The sequence below is a fragment of the Sciurus carolinensis genome, chromosome 11 (assembly GCF_902686445.1).
Source record: "Sciurus carolinensis chromosome 11, mSciCar1.2, whole genome shotgun sequence".
Taxonomy (NCBI): domain Eukaryota; kingdom Metazoa; phylum Chordata; class Mammalia; order Rodentia; family Sciuridae; genus Sciurus; species Sciurus carolinensis.
Window position 1 is genome coordinate 132,106,384 of NC_062223.1, and position 27,682 is coordinate 132,134,065.

Consider the following 27,682-nt stretch of genomic DNA (forward strand, 5'->3'; position numbering starts at 1 on the left):
AATGATTTGCACAGTGATGACAATTGGATCATTCCAAAATAAGTTGATGTGGATTGCTGCCTTGCCTCAAAAGGGTTCAATAATTCTCAGAAATGCTTATCTGCATGTATTTTTAATTCTTAATATTTACTATCTTATATCTAAGATTCTGACATTTCTTTGTTTTTTAAGTTACGAAATGTAACTTAAATTTAAAGCTATTTCAAAAAGCAAACATGATACTATGTCTGAGCTATACTAAGATTTTTAAAAAATGATTATAACATACTTTTTCACATTCTTTTATTTGTTCTATTTGTTCTATATAGTTACACATGACAGAAGAATGCATTTTGATTCACTGTAAACAAATGGAGTACAACTTTTCCTTTTTCTGGTTGTACAGAATGTAGAGTCGCACCATTTGTGCAATCATACATGAATATAGGGTAATGATGACTCAGATTTATTAAAAGAGAATAAGAGTAGATGTTAAGCATTCTCACTCATCCCATATCTTTTTAATTACATGAATTTGTTTCCAACATTGACATGGAAATATTCTGACTAATACCCTTCTTGCTCTAGGCTCCATTATAGAAGTAAAAGAGTCTAAACATAGCAGCAATGCCAGGGAGGACCTTCCTTCCCACTCAGAATATGCACAACCGGCAGCTATGCAAAAATAAAGTCACATGATTTCACATCAACATTAGCCTTTTATTATAAAATAATTCTCAGAAAGGCAATAAAATGTGTCTTGAGTAGTACTGTCTTTATCTACTATTGAATATCTCTTGCCCCATCTCCAGCATGCTGAGTTACTTAAGAGAGTTTACCTGGTACATGGAATACACTTACTGATGAGAAGAGTAGGACTAGAAACAAAATTTTAAAATTTTCAAAAGATATCCAGTTTTTGATCTATGTATTCAACAAAGAAAAGTGAACTTTGTGCCTTTAAACATTACAGAACAAAGACTAAGATCCCTCATTCCCTCCATCGCTGAAGGGAAGGTCAACCCCCTGGTCCAGTTGTGACTTACCTTGCACTATGAGGTGGACCCTGGAAGTTTTGGGATGATTGTCTGTCTGAACAGAGCAGGTGTATGGGCCTTCATCATACACATCCACGTTTTGGATCATGATGCTATACTGGGTCGGTGTGTTGACTAGGATGATCACACGAGGGTCTATGGACCACTTGTCATTGCCAGCATAGAGGATTGTGCTGCGGTTTAGCCAGGCCACCCGAGTGACCCGATCATCTATGGTACACCTGTGAGTGACATGGGGACAGGATGGGGAAAGAGGGAGGAAGAAGGGAGAGAGAGAGATGAAAAGAAATTATATTATCAATGTGGTGGTGTACCTCAAGGAGTAAATGAATCCACATAACAGTGTTAAAGGGAAATGATCAATTATTTATAAAAAATCCTAAGTATAAGGTGAGAGAGGTTTAAATCATCCTGAAGAACAAATGATGCAAAATCATTTCTATTTGATTTAGGAACATATTAAGTGAATATCTTCATTGCACATTTGATTTCCCTCTTATTTTCCCCTTAGGCTTTTATGAAAATTAGTTTATACTTCTTGAGCACATTTACCACCTTGTAGGAGAAATAGCCCAGAGGCACAGGGGTGAGAAAATGGATCAGTATTTCAAATAGGTCACAGATAATCCACAAAGCAAATACTTCACTTGTAGTTAATCAAAACTTGAACTTATTTACCTCCAGACCTCCTAGGTGTTGATAATCTCCTTGCACCCCTAAGCTTCCCAAAGCCTGTGAACTACAATTTATAACATGGATTGTAAAATTCACCTTGGAAAGCCAAGATTTTCTGAGAAAGTCATGACTGTCTCAAGATTTTAGGGGAGGGAACAAGGAAACTATCAATAGTGTATCCCTTCCTTTATGTACTCTTCCCCATGCCCAGTTGAGAGGGAAAACAATGTTATTCTCAAAGTACAGAGTCAACCTCACCTACTCTGCCCAGCCATCTCAGGTTATAAATGCAAATGGAATTTGCTTGTTGATATGGATGACCTGCAGGCTATCAACCCTCATGTAGACATAAATGTACCTGCAGGTGGCGAAGAACATTTGCAGATGTGCCGTAGGAGTTTTGAACATGAAAATAGAAACAGGAGAAAATACTCCTTTATAAAATCAGGTATGCTGTGAAGGGCCCTGGTGTGCCTACTTGCTACCCATGGCTGTGTATGGGTCTGTGCAATGACAAATAGCAGTAATGATGAACTAGCACAGAGAGGAGGGAAGTAAACCTGGGACCTCCAGGTGAAACAGGAAAGAAAAAGGCCTTAAATCACTGTATCTGCCCTATTACTCAACCTGCAGCAGAGACCCTTCGGGCAAGGTTCAGAGACAGAAAAATACCATCAAGCAGGCACTTGCAACAGAACCAACCTGACATTACTTGAGTGACCCAGAGTCTTGGAACACCAAAAAAGACAGCTTTTAGGGGAAGGGTTGAAGCAAGGTCCTCTCTCAGTTGGTAGAAGGGATAAAAATAATGCTAGCTTCCATTCACTAAGGTTATTTTCATCTCAGCTCACCTGTCCCTCCACAAGTACAGATGACTGTGAAGGAGGGATGGAGTGGCTTTCATAAGGAGTGGCGCTTTCATAGTGTGGTAAGGATAAACTGTTCTTTACTAAATTCATTTTCTATTTTTCCAAACTATAATAGCATAAAAGCAATGTTTAAACATGTGAACAATACAAAGTGAATAATATACGTGTGTAATACAAAGATCACAAAAATCAATCTAGTCTTTTCCTCCTTATCAACTTGCAGTACCCTAAAGTTCTTATTTCATAGACATCTGTTCACATGTATAAAGCTTGTGTTGATTTGCTTCTTACCTGAAATAGAATCACATGCTCATATTCCTATGAACACTCTAGTTATAAATCTAATTCTGAAGTGTCCAGGTAAGTTTCAGATCAGTGAGGTGAGTTTTAGAGGCCCAATTGCATTCACTATTGGAACCTGATAATTTAGGAACCATAGAATGAGTCTTCCCCACCATCACAGATACAACACTGGTATAAGGTGTACCTCCATACACTGGACCCTAGTGTTCCTTTGTGCTCAGTTTCATATCGATCTTACATTTTCTTTATAAAAACTAAAGTCCTAATGAATCTTCCTTGCTCCTTACTTTCAAAAACATTTCTGAGGGAAAAATAAAAAAGAATAACGAATTCATTCCCTCTCAGTTGTCAATGCCTGATAGGAGTTAATGGATAAGCTTTTGTAAGGGTGATTTTATTTTCATAAAGACAAAATCCCTGTTTGAATAACTAGAATAACTACTCCCAAAGAATGCAGTTCTAATAGTAGAATTCCAGGAATGGTCAAGACTGGAAGTAGATGAGAAATTGGGGCACAACAAAAGGGGTCACCTACCAGTCTTAGGTGTCACATAAAACCTATATGCAAATATTTTTAAAATTTTTATTTTGGTTAGCTATGTAACCCTTTGCACATGTGTAAATTGACATAAAATTCATTTAAATTGTAGTTTGAAAGGATCTATTTTTCAGCCTGTAGAGAATATTCTCATTTTAAAATGTAAAAGTCACAGAATTCCTGTGTATGTGTGTACATGTGAACATCTGTGTGTTTAATGAAATTTAAAAACCATGATTATCCACTTTCAAAATACATCAAAAAACTGTTCTTTAAAAGTCATAGGATGTTCATTGTTTCCTTTTAAACTTGAATAAAAAATTGTATTTCCATTATATGTTCCCTAGAGGATATATTTTATGCTTAAAAATCTTTTATTGATCACCTATCATATTGATTTGCAACAAAAACTATAGAGATATTGAAATCTAAATTTATTTTATGTCCTATAACCATAAACTTCCAAGTAATAATATTTGCTTTAAAAATGAGTTATCATTACAAACATAAAATTGATAAAAAACAAAAATATATTGCAGCTTTTAAGTAATAATTAAACATATCAAAGTTACTTTTTACTGTAAATGTAGCTTTTAATTACACTGATAAGCCTTTTTATATCATTAATAAAAATACCACCTACTGCTAGAATTAGAGAGTTTAGGATCAATTCTATTCCTATTTTTGCTTTTAGAGAAACCTTTTCACATAAGCACAGACATGGAAATAAAAATTTTGTGTAACAATGACACTCAATTTTTCGGATGCCTTCCAAGACATATGCCAAAAATATCACATAGGAATATAATTTCAAAAATTATTTTAATGATCTCACTGCTGACAACTCGATTAGTTCCTCTTTCAATTTCTTTTAAAGCAATGAATTGGAAAATACCTGATTTGCAAAGAGGTTTGTAACCCAGCATTAGATTCATTCAATTTCTCAATATCTGAAAAGTATACTGATAACACTTTTCCTGGTCTTATCGAATGAGTATAAAACATATGTTATTCATTCACACAAAGAACCTTGTTTAACCCAAAGTATGGTACATGTTAGGGAAATCAAAACACTGTTTATATTAATGTGCTAAATCTGTCCTCTATAAGACAACATCTCTTATCTCTGAGTTCTAATTTGATGACACAGAATTCACTGGCTTTACAATGAACTTGTTACTGATGCAATAATGTGCCTTACCACTGTCTTCAGGACTTCTCTGATTTACTTTTGCGGGCTCTCCCAGAGTGACATACACTCACAAGACTGGGATCCTAATTAGAATAAGATATACTCACTCCATGTTTGTATAAATATGTCAAAATTGACTCTACTGTCAAGTATAACTAAAATGAATACAAAAAAAGGGTGACACTGTATATAATAGACAGATGATGGAGTTGACAAAGAAGTTCAAGGAATATTGTTTCTTGGACATTTTGTAAAGTGGGAATTGTTAGAAGGTAGAGGCAGAATTTATAACCTTAGGCACTGTCTCAAGGAGATCAGTTTTAGGGAGTTTGAGATTTAGAAATGCATTTCCTTAAAGCTTACCTTTCTTTTGTAGAGAATGAACAAATGCAGTCTGTGTACACAAAGAGCACATGCAAATTGCAATGAGGCCCAATAGGAGATGACGGCTTTGAAACATATTAGTCCAAATCTGCCATCTCTGGCCAGAACTCACTCTGACCACCTACCCCCACCTGGCCACCTAGCTCCCAGCAAGGTTATGTACCCCTTGGTATAAAATTAGAAAATACTCAAGATGAATAGCCATAGTTCAATTAACTTGCTCTTCAACCTGGACCTCATTAGTGGACGCGGAGTGAAATATAAAGGAGTAGCTGTGTAGTCATTTCTGTGACAGGGCAAAAATGGTTCAACTTTATACAGTTCCCCAAACCTGTGAATAATCATGTTGGTGAGGAGCATTACTGTCCTCATGATGTTTCTGTGCTGGGGAAGAAAGTATAGTTTCATAGATTCTTGCTTTTTTCTATTACCATAGGACTCTTCCATAGCCCTATGAGCAGCAGGAGAAAGAACTCAGGGAAGGACTTTAAAAGTCTATTTAATTGTTCTTCTAAACCTGTTCCTTCCCTGCTGTTTGGAACAATGTTCTGAATCTCCTTTAACAAGAAACACATATGGGGATTTTTGACATATGTTAAGTAAGATAGCCAAGAGGCAAGTTGAAGAAGGTTAATGAAAATGTTCTGATCTCCTGAGAACTTTTTCAGAGATTTTAAATCCTTACATTCCAAGTCAACTCTATCTACAGGTCCTTGATTATATAGAACTCATTAAAACTATTACACATATCTGCTAACATTATGCATTTCTTGTGCTCCCCCAAGAAAAGTTGTAAGAACTTTATAAATATCAATTGTTCATTACACATAACTACCCATTGAGAAATGCTCCATACTATCCACATACTACAGATGAGGAAACTGAGGATATAGAGAAATTCAGTAACTAACCTAATTATCTCAGTAGATATAATCAGAGCAGGAAATCCAAATCTCTTTAACAGCTTAGAATTGGAGTTCCCATACTTAACAGCTAGTGAGAATCTAAGTCATAAGTCCAGCAGGGTTTGACTGGCATCATTCAATCAACTTTGCTCAAATTATTGATACTTATTTAATTTTTCTTATAAATAATAAAGTAATTCAAGAGAAAAGGAAAGATATTTAGAAGTGACTTTCACAACTCCTTAAACCACCTGTAGCCACATCAGGATAAAAGGCAGAAATAAGAATCAGGAAGAGCAAAGAAATGCCTAAGAGACGTCCAAGGGCAGGGATCTTGCAGGATCAGAATGGGGCAGTGTTGCTTTGCACACCATTGGATAGAGAAAAAGTGATTAAGATGTTGTTTTATTGATTTTTGTTTTCAAAGAAGAGATGAATTGGGGAAATTCATGTGTTTAAACTATGGTTGCCAAACTTTGGTGTGCATCAAAACCACAGCATGCTAAGCCCAATGTCCAGAGCCTCTGGTCAGTGGGCTGCAGGGGACCTGATAATTTCCCTCTTTGACAAGTACTCAGTTGATGTTAATGCTGCTGTTCTGGGGATACTTTCTTAAGAACCACTCACTTCTTTAAGCAAGCCAGACAAAAAGCAAGTTCAAATTTTGATCAAAATAATAAATTATTTTGAAGAGGAATCAGCAAGATTTGAGTTTTTAAATTTTCTTAATTTTTGTTTTTATTTTTGTATTTGGTATTGAAAATGCAAAGAAGAGCCACAATTCATTCAACTGATGTTTAATTAGCATCTAATGTATATCGGACACTTTCTAGGAGTTGAGAATATAGTGGGGAACAGGTATTTTTCCTTCCCGTGCAGCTATACCTATTGAGAGACAGTGAAACATAGAAGTGTAAATATATTCACTTCAGAGAATTACACGTAAAAGAACACAAATCAGGATGAGGAATGGAGAGAACCATGGGAACTGTGAGCACATTTGGGATCAGAAAATGCCTTGCTGTGGCCTGTATGTCAGGTGTTGAATGTGTACAATCTTAAATCTGAATGCAGTAAGACACATGTCTGAAAACCACATATAACCTAAGAATAAGTGTCACATCTCACACATATGCAGATAGTTACAGGATCACTTAGATAATCTCTGTAGCTGAGAATGAGGTCTTTTTAACTACCCTGACAAATCATGTCCTGCTATATTTATAAATGTGTAGATGTTAATGTTGAAATAATTGCTAATTGATATTTTGGGAAAATGCCAATTCATGAGAAAATGTCTTTATATTTCTGCCATTGTTATTGGGATAATTCCTAAAATGTGGTGCACACCCTTTACCTTACTGAGTAGACACTGTGGGGTATAACTATGCTTGTGGCTGTCTGTGAGTTTTATGCCACACACACACACTCACAGGGCCAAAGGGTCTCTATTTTTCTAATTTAATGTTTTCATATCTATTATAATCTGGAAATATTTAATACAGGCATATTCCAGAAGTTGTATGACAACAATTAGATTTAAATATTCAAATTTGCTCTTGTGTGCATTATCATTAGTGGGGAGAGGGGCTTCTTACCTTGTCTCAGGCTAATGAGAAAAACACAGAGGTGACTTGCTGTGTCAGTGATATGTTCCTGCTGGTGAAAGCTGAATGCTGCTGGACCCGCTATAGTAATGAAGATCCCAAAGGACTGAAATAAGCCTCCAGGGAAGGAGGACATAGTCACAGTATGGCCTGTGCTGAATTAAAAAGTGATGGCCTAGGGCTGTCAGTGCCATGTCCACACTGCCACTTGGGATTTAATTTTAATAAAACATCATCTGGTCCATTATATAAAGACTGCAAAATTAAATTTTAGTGTTATATATGTATATAATTTATATATTCAGAACTGAGTCACACAAGGTATGAGCTTAAGGCATTGATACCTAGTATTATGATTTTATGAATATAAAATTTAAAAAATTTTACCACTGGGAATCTATGAAAATATCATCTCTCTTCCCATTCCCAGTCCCTGTCTTTAAAGTGGACTTCTACAAAGTCCTGAATTTAAGAAATACTGGTAACGATGATGAGTTAAATGTGAAAGTATCAAAATGCATTTCTCTGAGTATTTTTGGTTAACACACCTTTCTTTTGTCTTTTTTTTTTTCATAAATCAAGACCTAAGTGAATTTCCATTAAGAAGAACCTTAATGTATTAAATCTTACTATGTTACTTGATACAATATATCAAAATATGTTAATAATGCCAGTTCGAAAAATGGGAAAAAGAAGATCTTGCTTCAGAGAACTCATAGAGCAATAATAAATAATTTTTTAAAAAGAAAGGAGAACAGGCAAGCCAAAATGAAATATTTTTAGATCAACTCCCAAGGCATTCTAAATTGCAAAAGCTGTTCTCCTGGGAGGCTTTAACTCCTCAGTTATTTCCTGAGTTACAAATAGAGCCAACTGTAGAGCGTCAACAAGACCTTAAATTATGTAAGGGAAAACTTTATGATTCAGATAGTTGGAAATTCAACGGGAGTAATAACTCTGCTAGAGCTAATATTTGCTGATAAGATATTGGTAGGGAGTATATCTGAGAGACTCTGCAGAAGCATGGTGAGGGATAAGAGTTGCTTAGAGAGGGTAGGGCAGAAAAATATTTCAGTAGTGCAAGAGTTTGACTTGGAAGGCTGGCATGTATGTGCCATCTGCAGCTCATTCTAACACCAGCTGGAGTGGGAATGGAGTGGGAACTTCACATGAGAACATAGAAACAGTGAACTTTCACTTGTCTGTGTGCGTGTGCATGTGCATGTGTGTGGAGGGGAGGGGTGTTTCTAGAGGAAGCATACACATGTGCATACAGGGTGAGAACCCTGAAGAAAAGAAAGGAACTGAACCTCCACCAAGGTAGTGCAGACGATGTCACCTGAGGCAGAAAATCAGCTTCAGGACGATGATGTGTTGCGGTTTCAGCCATGACCAATGATGTATGAGTCCATCAAACAGTGCTCACTGTGTCTCCAAGCAGGTAAGGGGAACTTCTTGTTCCCAGAGCAGAGCAAGAGTTCTAACTGCGTTCGGAGAGCAACTTCACACTCTGCACAACCCTCAGGAGGCAGTGGACTGGGTGCAGTGCAGAAGAGAGCATCTGATGTGGTGGAGGAAAAGGAAGGGGTGACTTACACAGAGAGATGCTTCGGCAAGGCATTGGGGAATTGGGTGCAGCTACAAAAGAAGGGTTAACTCACCCTTAACAGAGGACAGAGGAGGAGATTTTCTAGGTTGGTAACAGAGAAAGTGGAGGGTAGCAAAACATTAATTATGAAAAGAAAAGCCAGCAGGAACGCAAGAGAAAGCTCCCTGAATAACAAAAGACTGAGGTAGTTTATTTCCAGTCTTTAAGTCACTCTGTAAATCAAGTGTATGTTGGTCAGATCACTTTATTTCCCAAGGAGATAGGGGCAAGGTCAACATGGAAATAACAACCAAAACATTGAAACATTCAGTGCTTGCCTTCAAGGGTCTTCTGTTCTTAGGCAAATGACAGAGTATGAAAGCATTCAAAGACACCCTATCACATCCAGGGGAATAATAACAATTACAAATTTATTCTCCCCCTGTGTAACAGCTATTTATTAAGCAGCTCCTATTTGCTAGATAACCTTACTAGTAACATGCTGAACAGAGAATTACAGTCTCTAAAGTCATGGAACTTTTAGCCTGATGGAAGCCATATGAAATAAACCTAGTGACACAACTCTTATTGGATGACAAACTGAACTAAGAAGACTGCTGGGATGGTCACGTAAAGGGCTTGAGCAAACCCCACTTATATACAGTCTAGAGATAGGCCTCTCTGAGGAAGAAACTAATTAATTAAGGTTAGAAATTGAGAAAGAATCCAGGCACAAAATATTGGGTCCAGAGAGTTTTTGATTGAGGGAAGCTATTGCACAGGTCCTGGGATAGGGATTGCCTCAGGTGAAGAACACCTGGAAACCAGAGTGGCCCAGGCAAAGGGGTTGTGAGCACATATAGGTTCCATAAAGCTGGGAAGAGGCATATCTCTACTGAAAAGTTTGCATTTTTTTCTAGTTGTAATGGAGAATCCCTGAATAACCTTTAAGTAGAGGTATGTCATGATGTAATTTGCTTTTTTAAAATTTTTAATTTGTTTTAATTAGTTATACATGACAGTAGAATGCACATTGATACATCAAAAATAATGGAGTATGATTTATCCTTCTTCTGGTTATACATGATGTAGAATATCACCAGTCGTGTAGTTATATATGTACATGGGGTAATAATGTCTGATTCATTCTACTATATCCTTCCTATCCCTATACCCCTCTCCTCCCTTCACTCCCCTCTACCTAATCTAAAGTAACTCTATTCTTCCCTAGCCACCTCCCCATTGTGAATTAGCATCTGCTTATCAGAGAAAACATTTGGTTTTGGGTTTTTGGGGATTGTGGCATTTGCCTGTAAATGGAAGGAGCTGGAGAATATCATGCTAATTTGTGCTTTTTACAAGAATAATCTGGACTTTCTTTGCAGAATGAATTGAAGCAGGCCCAAAGCAGAAAGCAGTGGAGGGACTATTGTATCCCTGCCAGAAAAAGAGCATGCTCACATGACAAGAAAGTCCACACCTTAAGAAGGGATGGGGGATCCAGTGGGTGGGGAATGTTGACATAAGGTTTGTGACCAGGCCTTTTAAGGACTTTGGCAATGAAGGGGGAAAAAGACTTCATGAAGATCATTTTGTGTGTTTTCATATTGGAAAGAGATGGGCACTAATTCATTTTGCAAATATTTATTGCATGCCTACTGGGTGCTAGGACTTTAACATTTTTTGAGCCTACAAATTACTTGTGTACCTTGTTAATTTACTAGGACTGGGTAAGGACTGAGATTCTGCATTTCTAAAATGCTACGTAATTATGCCAATGTGCTGAAGACCAGTTACACTTTGAGTAGCCTGATTTTAGGCACTAGAGGTGTAACTGGGAAAAAGATAAGAATTCATCCTTGCTTTCCACACAAGAACATATGTAGATGAGAATGGGAGCAACTGGTGATACAGGAGAAAGGGAATAAAATCTCAACAGCAGAAATCATAGTGAAGCTGTAAAAGTATTACATCTGAAGCATATGAGGATGCTTAATTTGCTGTTATCAGATAAAAGGAAAAATAATAAAAATGTGCAGAGCCTTCTCTACAGGAATGTGAAAGCAAGAAGGCAATTGGATGATGGTTTCTATTTTCTTCAAGTATATGGCAAACTTGTCAGTTGTGTATAAATGGAAAGATAGGAGAGAGGGGATGGAGAATGCAAGAAAACATGAAATAACTACAGCAGAAAATGAGAGCAAAATTACTAGGGAACTGTACTAAGGTTCACTGACTGTGTTATGGTCCCTTTTGCAGGAGATGGGCAAGAATGTCTAGTGGCAAAACTCAGCCAGCTTTGACTCTCCAGCAATGCTCAGCTTTAGGGATAGAGAATGGGGATGATTGGTTCCTCTACTGTTGGGGAATGTCAGGGGAGAAAGGAGAAGCAGCCAAGGATGAGGGAAATTAAAATCTGTTAAGTAAGAGGAGTGAAGACAGCAGGAGGTGATGGATGGAGAGAACATGCTGCACGCAATGCACTGGAAGTCTTAATGAGGTCCTTGAACAAATGAACTAGAATGAAAGTGCACATGATGAACATGGGAATATGTGTTGATGGTACAATGGGGCCCTTGTCAATGAGGGAGTCAACTCAGAAGTCAATAAAGCATCTAGGTGGATCTTGACAATATTGAGAATGGTGCAGGTAGCTTAGATTTCTTTATGAGCTTTGATGACATATACATAAGTTGAGTATTATACAGATAGTATTGTGTTGCTAAGGACAGACCTTGGCATCAGACAAGGGCTCTGATCCTTAATAATGGAGGGCACTAGGACAGGCATTTTTAAAAATTTCTCAGAAATTCTATTTCCCCATCTGAAGAGTGGTATGGAAACTTTCACATCACAGTATCAATCAGTGTTTTTATGAAGACTGAAGGAAGTAAATGTACAAGAGTCATAATTGCACTGGGCAATAAAGACAGCCTGTTCTGTTACTAGTGTCAGAGAACTCTATTTCATCATTTGGACAAACACAATTCAACCTCTGTGATATGGGGATCCATTCAAGTTAAACCATGTGTCGCTGAGTTTATTTCCTTATTATCTTAAAAAGTGTTCTGAAGCCTTCTTCTGTATTTTCAAATCTACAAGAAATAGATTTCAAGTCAGAACCTGTAATACTACTTCTCAGGAGGCTGAGGTAAGAGGATCACATGTTCAAGGTGAGCCTGGCCAACTTAACCAGACCCTGCCTCAAAATAAAAATAAAAGAAGCTGTGGGTAAGCTTAGTGGCAAAGCACCTCTGAATTCAATCCCCTGCACCTTCCTCACCTCAAAAGAATAGATTTTGATTTAGCATTGTTGAGTACAGTTTCAGGACAAATTTATTTTGTTCATAGATCAAAATTAATATGACATTTATATTTTTAGCATTCCCCAGTTAATTGATGCAGTGCTTTTCCAGTCCACCTATAGATCCTTGTCTACTTCCAATAAGACTCTCTGTTTTTCCCAAAATGCCTCTCTTTTCAATGTTCTATATTCAACCTATGTGAACTTGGTGGTAGGATTTCATTTCCCTACAAGGTTCATTTTTTTAGCTAACACCAGTGAGACAACTCTAACTCTTAACATTGTATTTTTATCAGACCTCTTTCACAGTGTGTTGACACAGTGGTTGATGGGCTAGTTTCTAGATTGATGACCTATGGTTGGTAAAATGCTGTATTCCTAAAAATACATAATTGGGAGATCAATCAATACAATGGTGCACACCTGAAAGAGAATTCAGTTGGCCCACAGGCCCCGACAGCTCATGCAGCAGTGTCCTTATCTTGGAAAGCTTCACTGTAGGAAAAGGACAAGCCCCAGTCTAGAACCATTCTCATGCAGACTGAGACAGTACTAAAATCAGATGCAAACTGTTCATGTGGATGGCACAAGGTAATGGAGTGAGGAGGATGGGATAGCATGACAGGTGAATGGAATAAGTTAGGTCAGCAGATTCAGAGAAATGTATTCAGTTCTCTTAAACGACATTTACTGCACAGACAATGCAGAACAGCATAAAGAAGTGAAAATTAGTTCCAAGAGTCTTGTTCTCAAACCAAGGACACACCCTTAGCTGGTGAAGTTTTTTTTACAGGGGTAGGAATAGGACTGCATCTTAGGCTGGATGTAGGACAAGCACAGATTTCTGCAAAAAAATTTACCACAGAAAAATGTGTTGGGCAAGCCATTTAATTAATGTCAACTCTTCTTTTAAAGTCACAATCTGGCTTTGAGAGGCCTCTTTTTGTCCTCCTTCTTCTGTTGTGACCGATTTAAATGGAGGTGCTATACCGTAAGGCAATGCTATTTCAGAAGCAATGAGCCCTGGGTAATGAAGAAAAGCATCTTTTCAAGGTGAGAATCATCAAAGAATCTCCTTTCTCAACAACCAGCTCCATTTTCCTTGCCCCTCTGGTCCTTGCCAATGGGGCAATGCCATGTGGAGTTGTAGCACATTGACTCCCACACCTGCCAACTTGTCTCCTACAGCTGTTCCAGGAGCTGCCCGCTGGCTGGTCAAGGATGCCTTAAGAAGCCACTCAGAACAATTCACGGTATTTATTTGCCACCTGCTCCTTCTCTGCCCTCCCTTCCTCCACAACTGAACAGCTTTAAAACTCAGCCTCCCAATTTGTTCATTATACTTGGCAAAGAAGTGAACAAGATGAAATTAAAATGTTTCCAAGCACATACCATCCTAATTCCATTCAATAGATTATCCTGACATATTTACTCATGGCCATGTCTGTCTCAGTATCTTCCATAGAAAAGTATAAATTAAATTTTTAAATTAAAAGTAGAGAGTCCAGGGAGCCTGATATCTTTTTGAAGAATAGTGCAAGTCAGCCACAGGCTCCCCACATGAGTATCATGGGAGCAAAGACTCCAGCACTGCAGAAATTACAGCCCACAGATTTCTCTACAAACACCTTCCACATATAATGTACAGGATCACAGACTCCCAAAGACGGGCTAAACCTCAAAGGTTATTCTTCTTCCTCCATTATTGTTCAAAAACAATATCCACCTCTTTTCTGGTTCAGGTGAAACTTATCCAGAACTGACTTATTTATGAAATCAAATAATGGGCTTAAAATTGATTAACTGTATTCTAGCTGTAGGATTCTGGTGCCGCATATGGGCTAAGGGAATAAATATTTTAATAAGAAATACATGAGTTCCAGTCACAGATCTGTAATTCACAAAATTCCCAAATCTTTCTGAGTATCAGTTTTCTCACTTAGATAATGGGAAATGTATTTTTAAATATCTTAGACTGTGGTGAGTATTTCAAGAAACAGTCCTTTTTGATATTATTATTATGGCACTGAACTGCAGTGAATGGTCACTAAGTATGTGCTACTATATTTCTATAATTGCTGAAAACTAAAACTAATGATACCCCAAAGGTTATAATGATTTTGAGTTTCCCCCTAAAATTCATCGCTTGGTTTATAGATATCATGGATTATGAAGCTTGGAAAATTAAATAGGGTATTCATCTCTTTGGCTCCTATTCCATAGACCATGTGTTCTCAAGTTTAGAAAATAGATTGTATTTGTTCAAGTGATCCTAGTTTAATGGTCAAGTAGGAGTCCAATAAGTTTGTTTGATTCATCATGTGCCATGCTGAATAGATGGCATATCTGAATACTACCTTATTTGAGTTTTTTAAAAAAATAAAAATCCCTCATTAAACAGACAGATGGGCAGGGACAGATGGGGGAGGAAGGAAGGGAGACGAAGCCTTCACCATTCATACAAGCACTTCTTTAGAATGTCAACTTTCTGCCTGTTTAAAAATATATGTTATGTATTTTTAATAAGCCAATCATCTTTTCCAGAATAGTGGCTTATTTTATATAGATTATGTGAGCTATCTCCCCTTAAAAAATAAAATAGAAGGCAGGCAAACTTCTTTCCTTCTGCCACGAAAAGCCCAGAGAGAGATATTTCCTCAGGGCAATAAAGTCACAGGGTTAACTTCTGCAGATGTTTCCAGTTTGGCCCCCAGAGTTGCTGCTTTTAATTTATGTCATGTAGCTTCCTGAACCCCAGGTTTCTGATAGGGGAGGAAGAGGGTATTCTTAGCTCCTGGGATTCTCTGAATTGTTCAGAGGGAACCAAACCTGGAGGAAGTTCAACCCGAAAGCAACCTGAATTTCCCAGGCTTCCCACTGTTAATTCCATCCTGAGTAAAGGGTGGACACATGTATGTGATAATACTCAAAGGTGTGTGCAAAGCAGTAAGAAAAGTCAAGCTTGCAGATGGTCTATATAGGAGGGTCCTTGCATAGACATTTACTGAGGAGTTTGAGAGGCAATGGCACAGAAATGAAACTTCTCATCATACATAGGGACAGTTGAGTTTTCTGATCATTAACTGAAAGAAAGAAAGAAAGAGAAATGAAAGAAAGAAAGAAAGAAAGAAAGAAAGAAAGAAAGAAAGAAAAGAAAGAAAGAAAGAAAGAAAGAGGGAAGGAAGGCGGGAAAGAATAAAAGAAGGAAAGAAGGAACATACTATCAAAAGAGAAAAAGAAAAATTAACTCTTTAGATTGAATGAAAATACAAAACTGACACTTCATAGCAGATGCACCATCCTAATTGTGCTCTACTGAGATGAATATTGTAAATAATTATGCACTTCTGGAGCACACATTAACTACTGATTCTGTTTTGTTTCTTTTTTCCTTGACAATTCCTCTGTAACACTTCATTACTTGGCATCCAATGGATCTGCTGCTGGTGCTCTTAAAATTTGACCTCACACTGCCCTTACTGGCATCCATCTGGACCTCTCACTCTCCTTTTCCCACACACACACACCTCGACTAACACAAGGCCTAGTTAGGCCACCTGTCCAGAGAAAGAGTCTCGTACTTAAATTAACTGTGGGAAAGCAAAGCAGAGTCTGGATAAGTTAAGCCCTAGGGGATTCCAGCAGAGTAGAGAATTACTCCTGTCTCAGTTCATTATAATGAATAATAAAGAGATACTTACATGTGCTTTTTGTTAAATTATTCATCTTGTGCACTGAAGAATCAGGGCAGTAATATGTAAAGGAGACAATTTGAGTTCCTATAAATACTCAGTCCAAAGCATTTCCCGATACCCCACTCCTCCCCTCATTAAGGGTGAAAATAGTGAGAGACCTTGGATAGAAGAAGCTTCCATCATACCCTTCCACCTCCCTTCTTGCTCTCTCTGTGCAACTCTCTGAAGAGCTAAGGCTGTTCATTAAGTACTTGTTATTTTATGTAGCTCCAATGTCACTTGCAGCCTTGAAGCAAACTGAGGAGCTCAGTGGGCTCTCCTGCTTTTTATTATTTTTTCTGCAGCCACCATCAGAAGGTAATTAAGAAAGTGAGAATTATTTCCAAACTAGTAGGAATTTACCAGGACCTTCCAGCCTCTGTAGCTCCATGTTATCCCTGATCCTTCTCCACAAAAGGTAGAGCTATAAATTACCACTAGACAAAACATTCTTGATTCTTCCCTGTAGTCTACCTGATCCCATTGTCACTGTTATTTGTTCATGCTTAGGACAAGAAATCTAGAAGCCCCTCATTGTGATCTTCCCATCATCTTCATTCTTAAGTAAATGGACATAGGGAATGGGATACGTTGGGGTTACAGAATTCACTCCTCCAAGAAATAAGAGAATTTACTCTTCCTAGCCTTTACTAATAAAGCTTTGGAAAATAATAATGAAAGGATTCCTAACTGTCCTTTGTCCTATTGATACTTTAAATCATTCATACCTATTACTGATGAAGTTAATTTTATGAACCTTAAACGGTATGGTCATAAGAATGAAGCTTAGCCCCATTCCCTACTGACTTATGCCATCATTCTCAACTTTGAGGACAGATAGTTGTCCACGTGTGACTCTGTTCTGACCTCAGGAAGTATGGGCAAGGCTTCTATCTGATGTTCATGTGCAAAATCATATCTCACATGGAATGCATACTAATGGTGACTGTTGACAAGTTAGGGAAAAAATAGATTAAGGAAGGAGGGAGATGGTTGGGCACTGGAGTATCACACAACAGAAAAGATCTCTGGCTGTCCTCAAAACCCAGAAAATGAAGCAAGAGTTTCTTTTTTTTTTTTTTTTTTTTTTTCCAGAAATGAGAATGAGGAACCAGAGCAAGAGTTCTAGATGGTACCATTGATGACCATGAGATAGTATTTGGTTCACTACCTAAATGTGGGTTGATTAGTTGCATTTGTGGTCTGATGGAAGTGAGGGGAAGCAGAAGAGGAGCTCCATTTTCAGGAAGGGGGAATTTCTCAGAATTTCAGGGGAGGAGCCCATTCAAATTTGTCCACTGGGTGTTGGGAACTAGGCATCTGACAGGAAAATACATTTATCAGTAACCATTTAGGAATTCACAGGAAGAATATTTTCACACATATTTTCTCACCTGATAATGACTTGTCAAAATAGCAACATTAATTTTTTTCAAAAGTGCAGTAGGGGCCAACAGCTGAATAGCAATTAAACAGCATGAGCCCAAAGGGTAGAGTTCTACTCCATTCTATAAAGTTCCTCCATCCCATCTCTTGCCTCACTCCTCCCACTCCCTTTCCACTCTCCCATTAGCAATTTACCCTAAGGCATTCCTTTATCTGTGTTACCCACATTCTACTCTATTCCAACTGACCAGTATTATGAAAATCTGTATCATAAGCATACAGGCAGTATATGGGTGAAGAGAGTTCTTCAAAGTATTTAGATAAAGCTGACAAGCTCTGACAAACCTAGATAATAAGCCAGACCAGGAGGTTTCCCCTTGAAGGAATCTAATTAAGAACAAAGCAAATGTACATTAACATTCTCCTCTAGGCATTGCATTCACCTCTGAAGATATTTTTTTTTACTGTAAATCCAAAAAAGAGAAAGCTTAGTGTTAGGGCAAAGAGCGGAGGCAGAAGCTAAGAGAGTTAGAGAGGCTTGTAATTTTGCTGTGGATGGAAGGGCCATCTAAGGAATGGAAATTCAAAGGCCTCTGATACAGGAAGTATTTGAAGTTCTAGGAAGCTAAGCAAGGCTCAGCAGATGGCAGGGGAAGGAACCTGGCCTCCCCATTCAAGGCTAAACATTTTAGCAGAGTGAAAAGCCCCAGGGACTAATCAGATTTATTTCCTTTTGTATTTTTTTTCAATGGAAAATAGGTCAGCTTCACTTGCTGATCTCCCAACAAAGAGGAAGTGTCACCCAGAGTCAGCATGTGCAAGCCAAGAGACCCAAGGTGGAGTGGCATTCCTCTTTGAAAATTAAATGGATTTCAAAGGCAGCTTTTGTTGACTTTGTGGAGTGACAATGGCTGCTTTATTTCATTAGTTTATTAAAAACTTGTGATCATAATGCATTATATAGGTGGTTCAGGAAGCTTATGAAAAGCAGCTTAATAAACCAACAAGTGTCGCATTCTCACCTGGAATAGTTAAGATTTTTAAAGACATTCTTACACTGACTCATCCTCTCTGTAGCCTTCCCACTCATTCTGGCTCTTCTCTGTGGTATACACATAAATCCATTGCTTTTTCCCCATGGCAGTTTTGTTAGTCAGATTTTTATCACTGTGACCAAAATATCTGAGAAGAACTATTTGGAGAAGGAAGATTTATTTTAGCTCACAGTTTCATAGGTTCAATGGATGGTCAGATAGCTCTAAGGCAAAATCATCACAGTGGAAGGTCATGGAGGAAGAAAGCTGCTCTGCTTTGGGCAGCCAGGGAGCAGGGAAAGAGGGAGGTGGGGACAAGATAAACCTTTCCAGAGCACACCCCCATTGACCTACTTCTTCCAACCAGATCCCACCTCCCAATAGTTCCTTCTGCTAGTGGAGCCCTCATGATCCATCACTACCTAAGCCCCATGTCTGGGTACGTGGAGCCTTTGTGGTGCATTTCAGATTCAAACCATAATAGTAGTCCTTCATGAAGAAGAATAAAATTATGTCATTCACTTTAAGTTATCTCACTTTGAGGTTATGTTTTCCCACTTACAATTTTTAAATAAACAACTATTAATATGTCCCTTGTTCACATGAGACAGTTCATATGTACGGTTCAAATGTATCTCCTACAGAAAGAGAGGCCAACCTTAAAAAGAAAGTTATATTAGGAAATCAAGCAGAAGTTATAATTTAGTGGTTTCATTTTGACCATGTTAAAGTGTGAGAACACACATATAAATTTATTCCAAATCTTTGCATATATGAAATATTTCACCCTGACAATTTTTAAAATGCTTGGAAATACACACATACATGCACATACTCCCAAAAGAAAGCCATAGCTCTAATTACACTCTCATCTCCTGGATGATGATATTTAGCTTTATATTTAAGTACATTCTGGATACACATAAGCATTTCTATTCAATACTGTATTGAAGGTTGTAGTAACTGTAATTAAAAAAACATTTTGAAAAGGAAGAATTTAAACTATTTCTCTGTAAATGATATACCTTGTATATAGAAAATCCTAAAGAATCAAATAAGACAAAAATATAGTAAATAAATATGTTAATTAAGATTGCAGAACACAAAGTTAATGTAAAAAATTTAATTGTTTCTATACATTATCAGGAAAAAAATTTTAAATAAAATTAAGAAAATTACTCCACTTGCAACATCATCAAATGAATAACACACTTTTAAAAAAAGTATAAAACTTAAAACTGTGAAAACTAAAAGTTATTGGATAAGAAATGCCTAAATAAATAGAAAGATATCCAACATTCAAAAATAGGCAATTTAGGGCTGGGGATACAGCTCAGTTAGTAGAGTGCCTGCCTTGCAAGCACAAGGCCCTGGGTTCAATCCCCAGCATCACAAAAAAAAAAAAAAAAAAAAAAAAAAAATAGACAATTTAATATTGTCAAGATGGAAATAATCTACAAATTGATCTATATCCAGTGCAAGTCTTATAATATTTCCAGCTGGCTACGTTGCAGAAATGAACAAGGTGATTCTTAAATTCATATGAAAATTCAGGAGATCTAGAATAGCCATGTGCTCTTGAAAAATGAGAAAAAAAGTTGAACCATTCTCACTTTCCATTTCAAAACTGAAATAAAACACTATAGTAATCAAGATGGTATATTGACATAAGGATGAATGATGAAATAAAATTGAGAGTTCAGAAATTGTCATATTTATGGCAAATTAATTTTTAACTACTGTACCAAGACAGTCAAATGGGGAAATGATAATCTTTTAAATGAATGGTGCTGAGAAAACTGGATATTTACATGTGATTGAATCATGTTGTGTGTATATCTCACACTATATACAAAAATAACTCAAAATGTATCCAAGTCCTAAAAGTAAGAGTGAAAGTTTTAAAATTCTTAGAAGAAAACACACATGTAAGATTTTGTGACATTGTTTTAAAAGTAGATAAATATGATTTCATCAAAATTAATAACTTTTATACTTAGAAGATCACTAAGTGAAGAGACAATCCACAGGATGCATTTTGTTTATATGTCTTAGATCAATATACCATAGTAATGCTGTCACAGCAATATTTGTAGTAACATAATTCACAATAGTCAAGTTATGGAACCAGCCCAGGTTCCTGTACACAGATGAATGAATAAAGAATGTATGATGTATATGCAGAATGGAGTATTACTCAGTCATAAAGAAGAATAAAATGCCATTTGCTGGTAAATGTATGGAACTAGAGAACATCATGTTAAGTGAAATAAGCCAGACTTGAAATGTCAAATGTGAAATGTTTTCTCTCATATGCAGAAGATAGAGCAAAATACAGAAAAAATAGGGGACAACTCCATGAAGATAGAAGTAAGATCAAGGGAGTAGAAGAAAGGGATTGAGGAAGAAGGATGAAGGCCACAGGAAGGGAGGAACAGTGGAAAGAAATGGACCAAATTATACTTGTCCACATATTTATATAACACAGTAAATTGCACCTTTATGTATCTCTATAAATCACCAATTAAAAAAAAAATAATAAATAGGGGGAATACCAGTAATAGAGGAAGGTAATGAGGGAGAAAGAAGTAGAAAGAAAGAATAAATACTGAAGACTGAAATGGAACAAATTATATTCCATGCATGTCTGATAATATCAAAATGAAGCCCACTATAATGTATAACCATAATGCACTAATAAAAATATTTTTTAAATGGAAACAAAATAGAATGGGGGAAATATTTGCAAATTTTATATCTGGTGAATGGATATATTTCTAGAATATATAAAAGAACACCTCAAAAAAAAGTACTGAATTAAAAAGAAAAATATATATTTTCCCAAATGTAGGCAAATGACAAACAAGCACAAGAAACAAAGCTGACTATTATTAGGCATCAGAGAAGAACAAATCAAAGTCATTATGAAAGCCACTGTATGGCCACAAGTGTGGTTATGAGAGAGAGAAAGAGAGAGAATATGAATCAAATGAACTCAGGAATAAAGCAAAGATGTTTCCCTTCACCACACCTTTACAATGTTATATTGAACATCCCAAAAAAATGTAGTAGGAAGAGGAGGAATGAAATTGGGAAGAAAACAACAAAACCTCCTTTGTTCACAGATGACATGATCACCTTTGTAGAAAATTTGAAGTAACTGATTATACACACACACACACACACACACACACACACACACACACACACACCTGGAATGAATAAGCAATTATAGCAAGGTTGCAGGATAACAAGTTAATGGACAAATGTCAATCACTTTCCTATACCTCCCTGAAACAAGTACAAACTTAAGTTAAAAACACAATGACATTTTTATTGGCACTCCAAAAGTGAAATATATTACTATAAATCTAACAAAATATGCACTAGGTAACATATGAGGAAAACAACAAAAACTGATGAAAGAAGTCAAAGAATAACTAAATAAGAAATTTTATGTTGAGATAGACTCAATATTGTCAAGCTATTCATTTTTTCCAACTGGATCTATACATTCAATGAGCAAGGTTTTTTGTAGAAATTGACAAACTGATTATAAAAGTTCATGGAGGGCTGAAGTTGTGGCTCCGTGGTAGAGTGCTTGCCTAGCATGTATGAGACACTGGGTTTGATTTTCAGCACCACATAAAATAATATATATATATTGTGTCCATCTACAGGTAAAAATATTTTTTAAAAAATGTACGTGGAGAGGTCAAAAAAAAAAAAAAAAAGAAAGAAAGAAAGAAAAAAATCAGGATAGCTATAACAATAATGAAGACTACAAATGAAGTTGGAGGACTGACACCATCTGACTTCAATAATGTGTAGAAGATCCAAGAATCAAAAGTGTGATATTGGCAAGATTAGATGAATCAATGGAACACAAGAGAAAACTCAACAATAGATCCACAGAAAATAAGCAACTGATACTTTACAGAGGAGTGAAGATCATAGAATGGAAAAGGAGCCTTTTCAAAAATTTTGCTGAAATATCTGGATGTCCTCATGAAAAAATGACAGATCTAGACACTGATTTTTATGCATCATGAAAATAGGAGGTAAAACAGAACACACACATACACAATTCTGAAACTCCCAGAGGAGAGGCAGAATAAGAGATAAATTTAGATGGTTTTGGGTTTGGCAATTATTTTTAGATATAAAAGCAAAGGGACAAACTGTGAAATAAAGAATTGATAAAAATTTGAAATTTCTGCTCTATAAAAGACACTGTTAAGAGAATGAACACAAATTGGGAGAAAAATGTTTGAAAATATATATCTGATAAAAGGCTGTTACCTAAAATATGTGGAAAATTCTTAAAATTAAACAATAAGAAAACACATTATACATTTAAAAAATGGGCCAATGACCCTAAACAGACACCTGAGCAAAAAAGACATAGAGACGACAAATAAGCATTTGAACGAATGCTCCACATCATGTATATCATCAGAGAAATGCATATGAAAACAAAGATATACCATGATCCATTTATTCTCAAGATCAAAATCCAAAACACTGAGAATATCAAATATTTACCATGTTGTAAGGAAATAGAGAATCCCATTCATTGCTGGCGGAAGCAGAAAATATACAGCGGCTCCCTCTTATTTTCACCTGCACTTTTAGCATTAAGTTATCTGTGGTCAACCATGATCCAAAAATATGAAGTGAAAAACTCCAGAAATAAGTAATATATAAGTTTTAGACTGTGTACTATTTTGGGTAGCATGATCTCAATGAATCAAAATTGATGAGTTACTTTAGTATGATGATTTTAAGTCCTTTGAGTATAAACCGAGGAATGGGATAACTGGGTCAAAAGGTGGGTCCATTCTAAGTTTTCTGAGGAATCGCCACACTGCTTTCCAGAGTGGCTACACCAATTTACAATTCTACCAGCATTGTAAAAGTGTGCCTTTTCACCCATATCCACACTAATATCTATTATTTTTGGGTTCTTGATTCTAATTAGAGTAAGATGGAATCTTAGGGTTGTTTTATTTTGAATTTCTCTAATTACTATAGATGTTGAACACTTTTTCATATATTTAATAATCGCCAGTCACATCAATGTTTACAGCAGCTCAATTCACAATAGCTACATTGTGGAACCAACCTAGATGCCCTTCAACAGATGAATGGATAAAGAAACTGTGGTATATATACACAATGGAATATTATTCAGCCATAAAGAAGAATAATATTATGGCATTTGCAGATAAAAGGATGGAATATCATGCTAAGATAAGAATATCATGCTAAAAGGAGAATATCATGCTAAGTGAAATACAATCCAAAAATGTCAAAGGCCGAATGTTTTCCCTGATAAGTGAATGATGATATAAAATGGGGGTGAGGGGAAGGGAGAGAAGAATGGAGGAAATTTAGATTATGTAGAGGGAAATGGGGGGGTATGAAAATGATGGAATGAGACAGACATCATTACCCTATGTACATGTATGTTTACAGCAATGGTGTGAATCTACATCTTGCACAACCATAGAAATGAAAACATGTACCCCATTAGTGTACAATGAATCAAAATGCAGTTTGTAAAAATAAAAAGAAAATTTAAAAAAATAAAATTTAAAAAAATTAATGTGAATCATCCATTTGTCAAATGTACCCATGATGTATACACTATCCTCCTGTTAGTCATTTAATATCTGTTTCAGTTATTAGATCAAGTGCCACAGTGCTTGTATTGAAATAACCCTTATGTATTAACCTACCACTGCACCACAATGCCTCATCACTGAGGTATTACATCACTTCATATATCACAAGAAGATGGGTGAGTATAGAACAATAAGATATTTTGAGAGGAGAGATGACATTCATATAACTTTTATTTTAGTCCATGGTTATAATTGTTTTATCTTATTATTAATTATTGTTGTTAATATTTTATTGTGCCTAACTTATAAATGAAACTTCACCACAGGTATGTATGGGTAGAAAAAATAAAAATATAAATACTACATATAGTGCTACATATACAGTACTACATATAGGCAACCACTAGAGGATCTTAGAATGTATGACCTAAAGATAATGATGGACTAATATATAGTCAATGTTGAAGACAGGCAGTTTCTGGAGGAAAAAAGAATGAGAGGAAAGAGGGAAAGAAAAATTAAACTCATTCTATCATAAAAACCCACCATCGGCCTCCTTACTATTTTCCCAAAGGAGTTAGGTTCATGCATAAACCTGCACACAGATATTTATGACAGCTTTATTCAAAACTGCCAAAACATAGAAGCAAACCAAGATGTTCTTAAGTAAATGAATGGATATGTGTTAGTCAGTCTTTCATAGCTGTGACCTGAATACCTGACAACAACTTAGAGGAAGAAAGATTTATTTTGCTTCACTGTTGCAGTCCACGGTTGACTGACTCCACTTGCTTGGAGCCTCAGTTGAGGCAGAACATTATGGTGAAAGTGCTTGGCAGAGGAAAGCTGCTCAACTGGGAAATAGAGATAAAAAAATGGGGAAGGGGTTCATGAGAAGATAAACCCTGAGGACTTACCCCCAGTAGCTGCTACTTCCCCTTAGACCATTCAGCTATCAAAAGATTAATCAACTAATAAGGTGAGAGCCCTCAGGATCCAATCATTGCCTGAAAGTCTCACCTCTGAACCTTGCACTGGGTACCATGCTTTCAACATGAGACTTGAGACACATTCCAGATCCAAACCAAAATAGTCTATGTAATCTCTGGTACATCCAGACAACAGAATATTATTCACCATTAAAAAGAACTGATCTTTGAAGCCATGAAAAAATCTTATGATAACCTAAGTGCATATTACTAAGTAAAATATACCAAATCCAAAGACTAAATATATGATTCCAATTATATGACAAAAGTAATGAGACAGTAAAATATAGTGGTTGCCAGGGGTTAAGGGGATAGACAAGATGAAAAGGGGTTGTAGAATGTTCAGGACAGCAAAATTACCCTCTGTGACACAATAATGATGGATACATGTCATTGTGTATTTTCTCAAACTCATTAAGTATAAAAAAACAAGAGTAAACCATAGTGTAAGTTATAGATGCTTATGATGTCACTGTAGGTTCTTCAGTTATAACATATTAGTGGTGGCTGTTACAAATTGAGAGGCCCACTCTGATGCCTACACTGTCTTGGAATTCAGCAGAGTCCCCATCAGAAAGATGAACCTCACCAGATGAGATCCCTCATTTTTGAACCTCCAGAAATGTGAGCTGAATAAACCTTTACTCAATGAACAATTTAGTTAGTGGTCTTCATTTACAGCAAAAGAAAATAACCCAAGACACCTGGTGAACAAGCAATTTCACTTCTGGGTATAAACCCAAGGGAAATGAGCACATGTCTACACAAAAACTTGTTCACAGATGTCCATAGTAACATGAACAGACAAATACCACAAATGCTATGACCTGATAAATGGATGAATAAAAAGATGACATATTAATTCAGTGAAATATTATTCAGATATAAACCAGAATAAAGTACTGATGCAGGGTCAGTATGAGCCATGCAGCTCATATTGATCATGGATGAAATTTAAAAATATGTTAAATGAAGGAAGTAAGCCCATCTCAAAAGACCACACATTATATGATTCCATTTAGGTGACATGTTCAGAATGGGCAAATCTATAGAGATACAAAGCAGTTTATTAATTGCCTATCAATGAAAAAAAAAAAAAGATTAGGAAGAAATAGGGGGCAATTGCTAAAAGGTATGGGGTGATTAATTTGGGGAGTAATGAAAATGCTAAAATTGGTTGTGTAGATAGTTACACAATTCTATATTAAAAATGAATGAAGTGCATAATTTAAATTAGTGAGATTTATGGTTACATGAATTATGTTTTATAATTATAAAAAGGAGAAATATGCTTATATCAAGATGGGAGATGCTATCAGAAGAGACATCCTCAGTGCTCACTTGGTGTTCAGGTGATCATTATTGCTAGGATTATGAACATGAGTCTTACATGATGGCTGTCTCTGGGAACAGTTTGGGGAAGACACTGGGGGCTGGCAGATACTATGCATTTTCAAAGAAAGACCTTTTAGTACATACAACAGGAGAGATGATTTTGACTCAGTGTCTTCCTCTTCCTATTTTTCTTTTCCTTCAGGGAGTCAAATGTTTTACAAACCCACAAGTATTTCAGAAGGTTCTTTATTGGTTGCCTAGGATTGACAAAAGATTAGGAAAAATTGGGAGCTTCAGACTGCTATTGCACATGGAACTCTGTTAAACTCAAGTGCTGCAAACCATTCTGGTATGTATATGGAGCTGAGTGGCCATTGCCAACTCTTTAAGCAATAGACAAGCCTCCAGTCCATCCCCTCAGGTTTGGACTCCAAATGCTCGTGATCAGACATCTGATCTTAGGACCCCCATCCAGGCTTATGTTCACCTTATTATTGTCCCACATCCTCTCAGGTAACCTGTATATTTTAGCAATGTTCTTGTCTGGGAAATTATCACCATTACTTCCTATAAAAGATTAATATTGATGGGCAGGAGTTACTCCAAATTAGGAGGAGAAATTGACCCTTGGCAAAATGATAAATGTTACCCTACTAGTCAGCAACCCCTTCATGCCCACAAAAAGACAGTCCTAATGTGCCTCCTTCAGGGCTGTGGAAGAATTTCAGGTTCAGAACCTTAAAGAGAAAAGGGCTCTGACACTAACTACAGTCAAGTAAGAAAATGCATGAATGATTGAGGGAGCCAAGCTAACTCTGCTCTAATTTTAATGATTCTTCATTCATGCATGCTGATTCTAGAGTTTACCAAGGAATTATTTTCTTTACTGTCAACAATACTAATAACACTGTTGATCTGTTTTTCTATTAGAGTACAGAGACTAGTCAGTGTCTTCTCTGGAGGTGTCTTAGGCAAGACCCTTATTGAATCAATGTGGCAGGTGTGTACCCAGCTTCATTAGTGATGTTGGTAAGCCACACCTTTAAGTGAAGGATTCAGCAATAGGAGCCACTTGTAGCCCTAGACACCTCTCTGCTTTTCTTTCTCTGCACCAAGTGGCATGCTCACTCAGTGTAGGCAAGCATGGTATTACTGATGGTAGAGAACCATTTGGA

At 36.6% G+C, this 27,682-nt stretch overlaps 1 protein-coding gene across 6 annotated transcripts in view; it reads right to left on the minus strand.

Annotated features, from left to right (window-relative positions):
• Opcml (opioid binding protein/cell adhesion molecule like) overlaps positions 1-27,682 on the minus strand; it is a 1,105,437-nt gene that overhangs the window by 227,585 nt on the left and 850,170 nt on the right. For all 6 annotated transcript variants that reach the window (XM_047518090.1, XM_047518089.1, XM_047518085.1 and 3 more), the window contains one exon: positions 1,026-1,258. In XM_047518090.1, the coding sequence (XP_047374046.1) occupies positions 1,026-1,258 (233 nt within the window). The remainder of the gene's footprint in view (positions 1-1,025; positions 1,259-27,682) is intronic.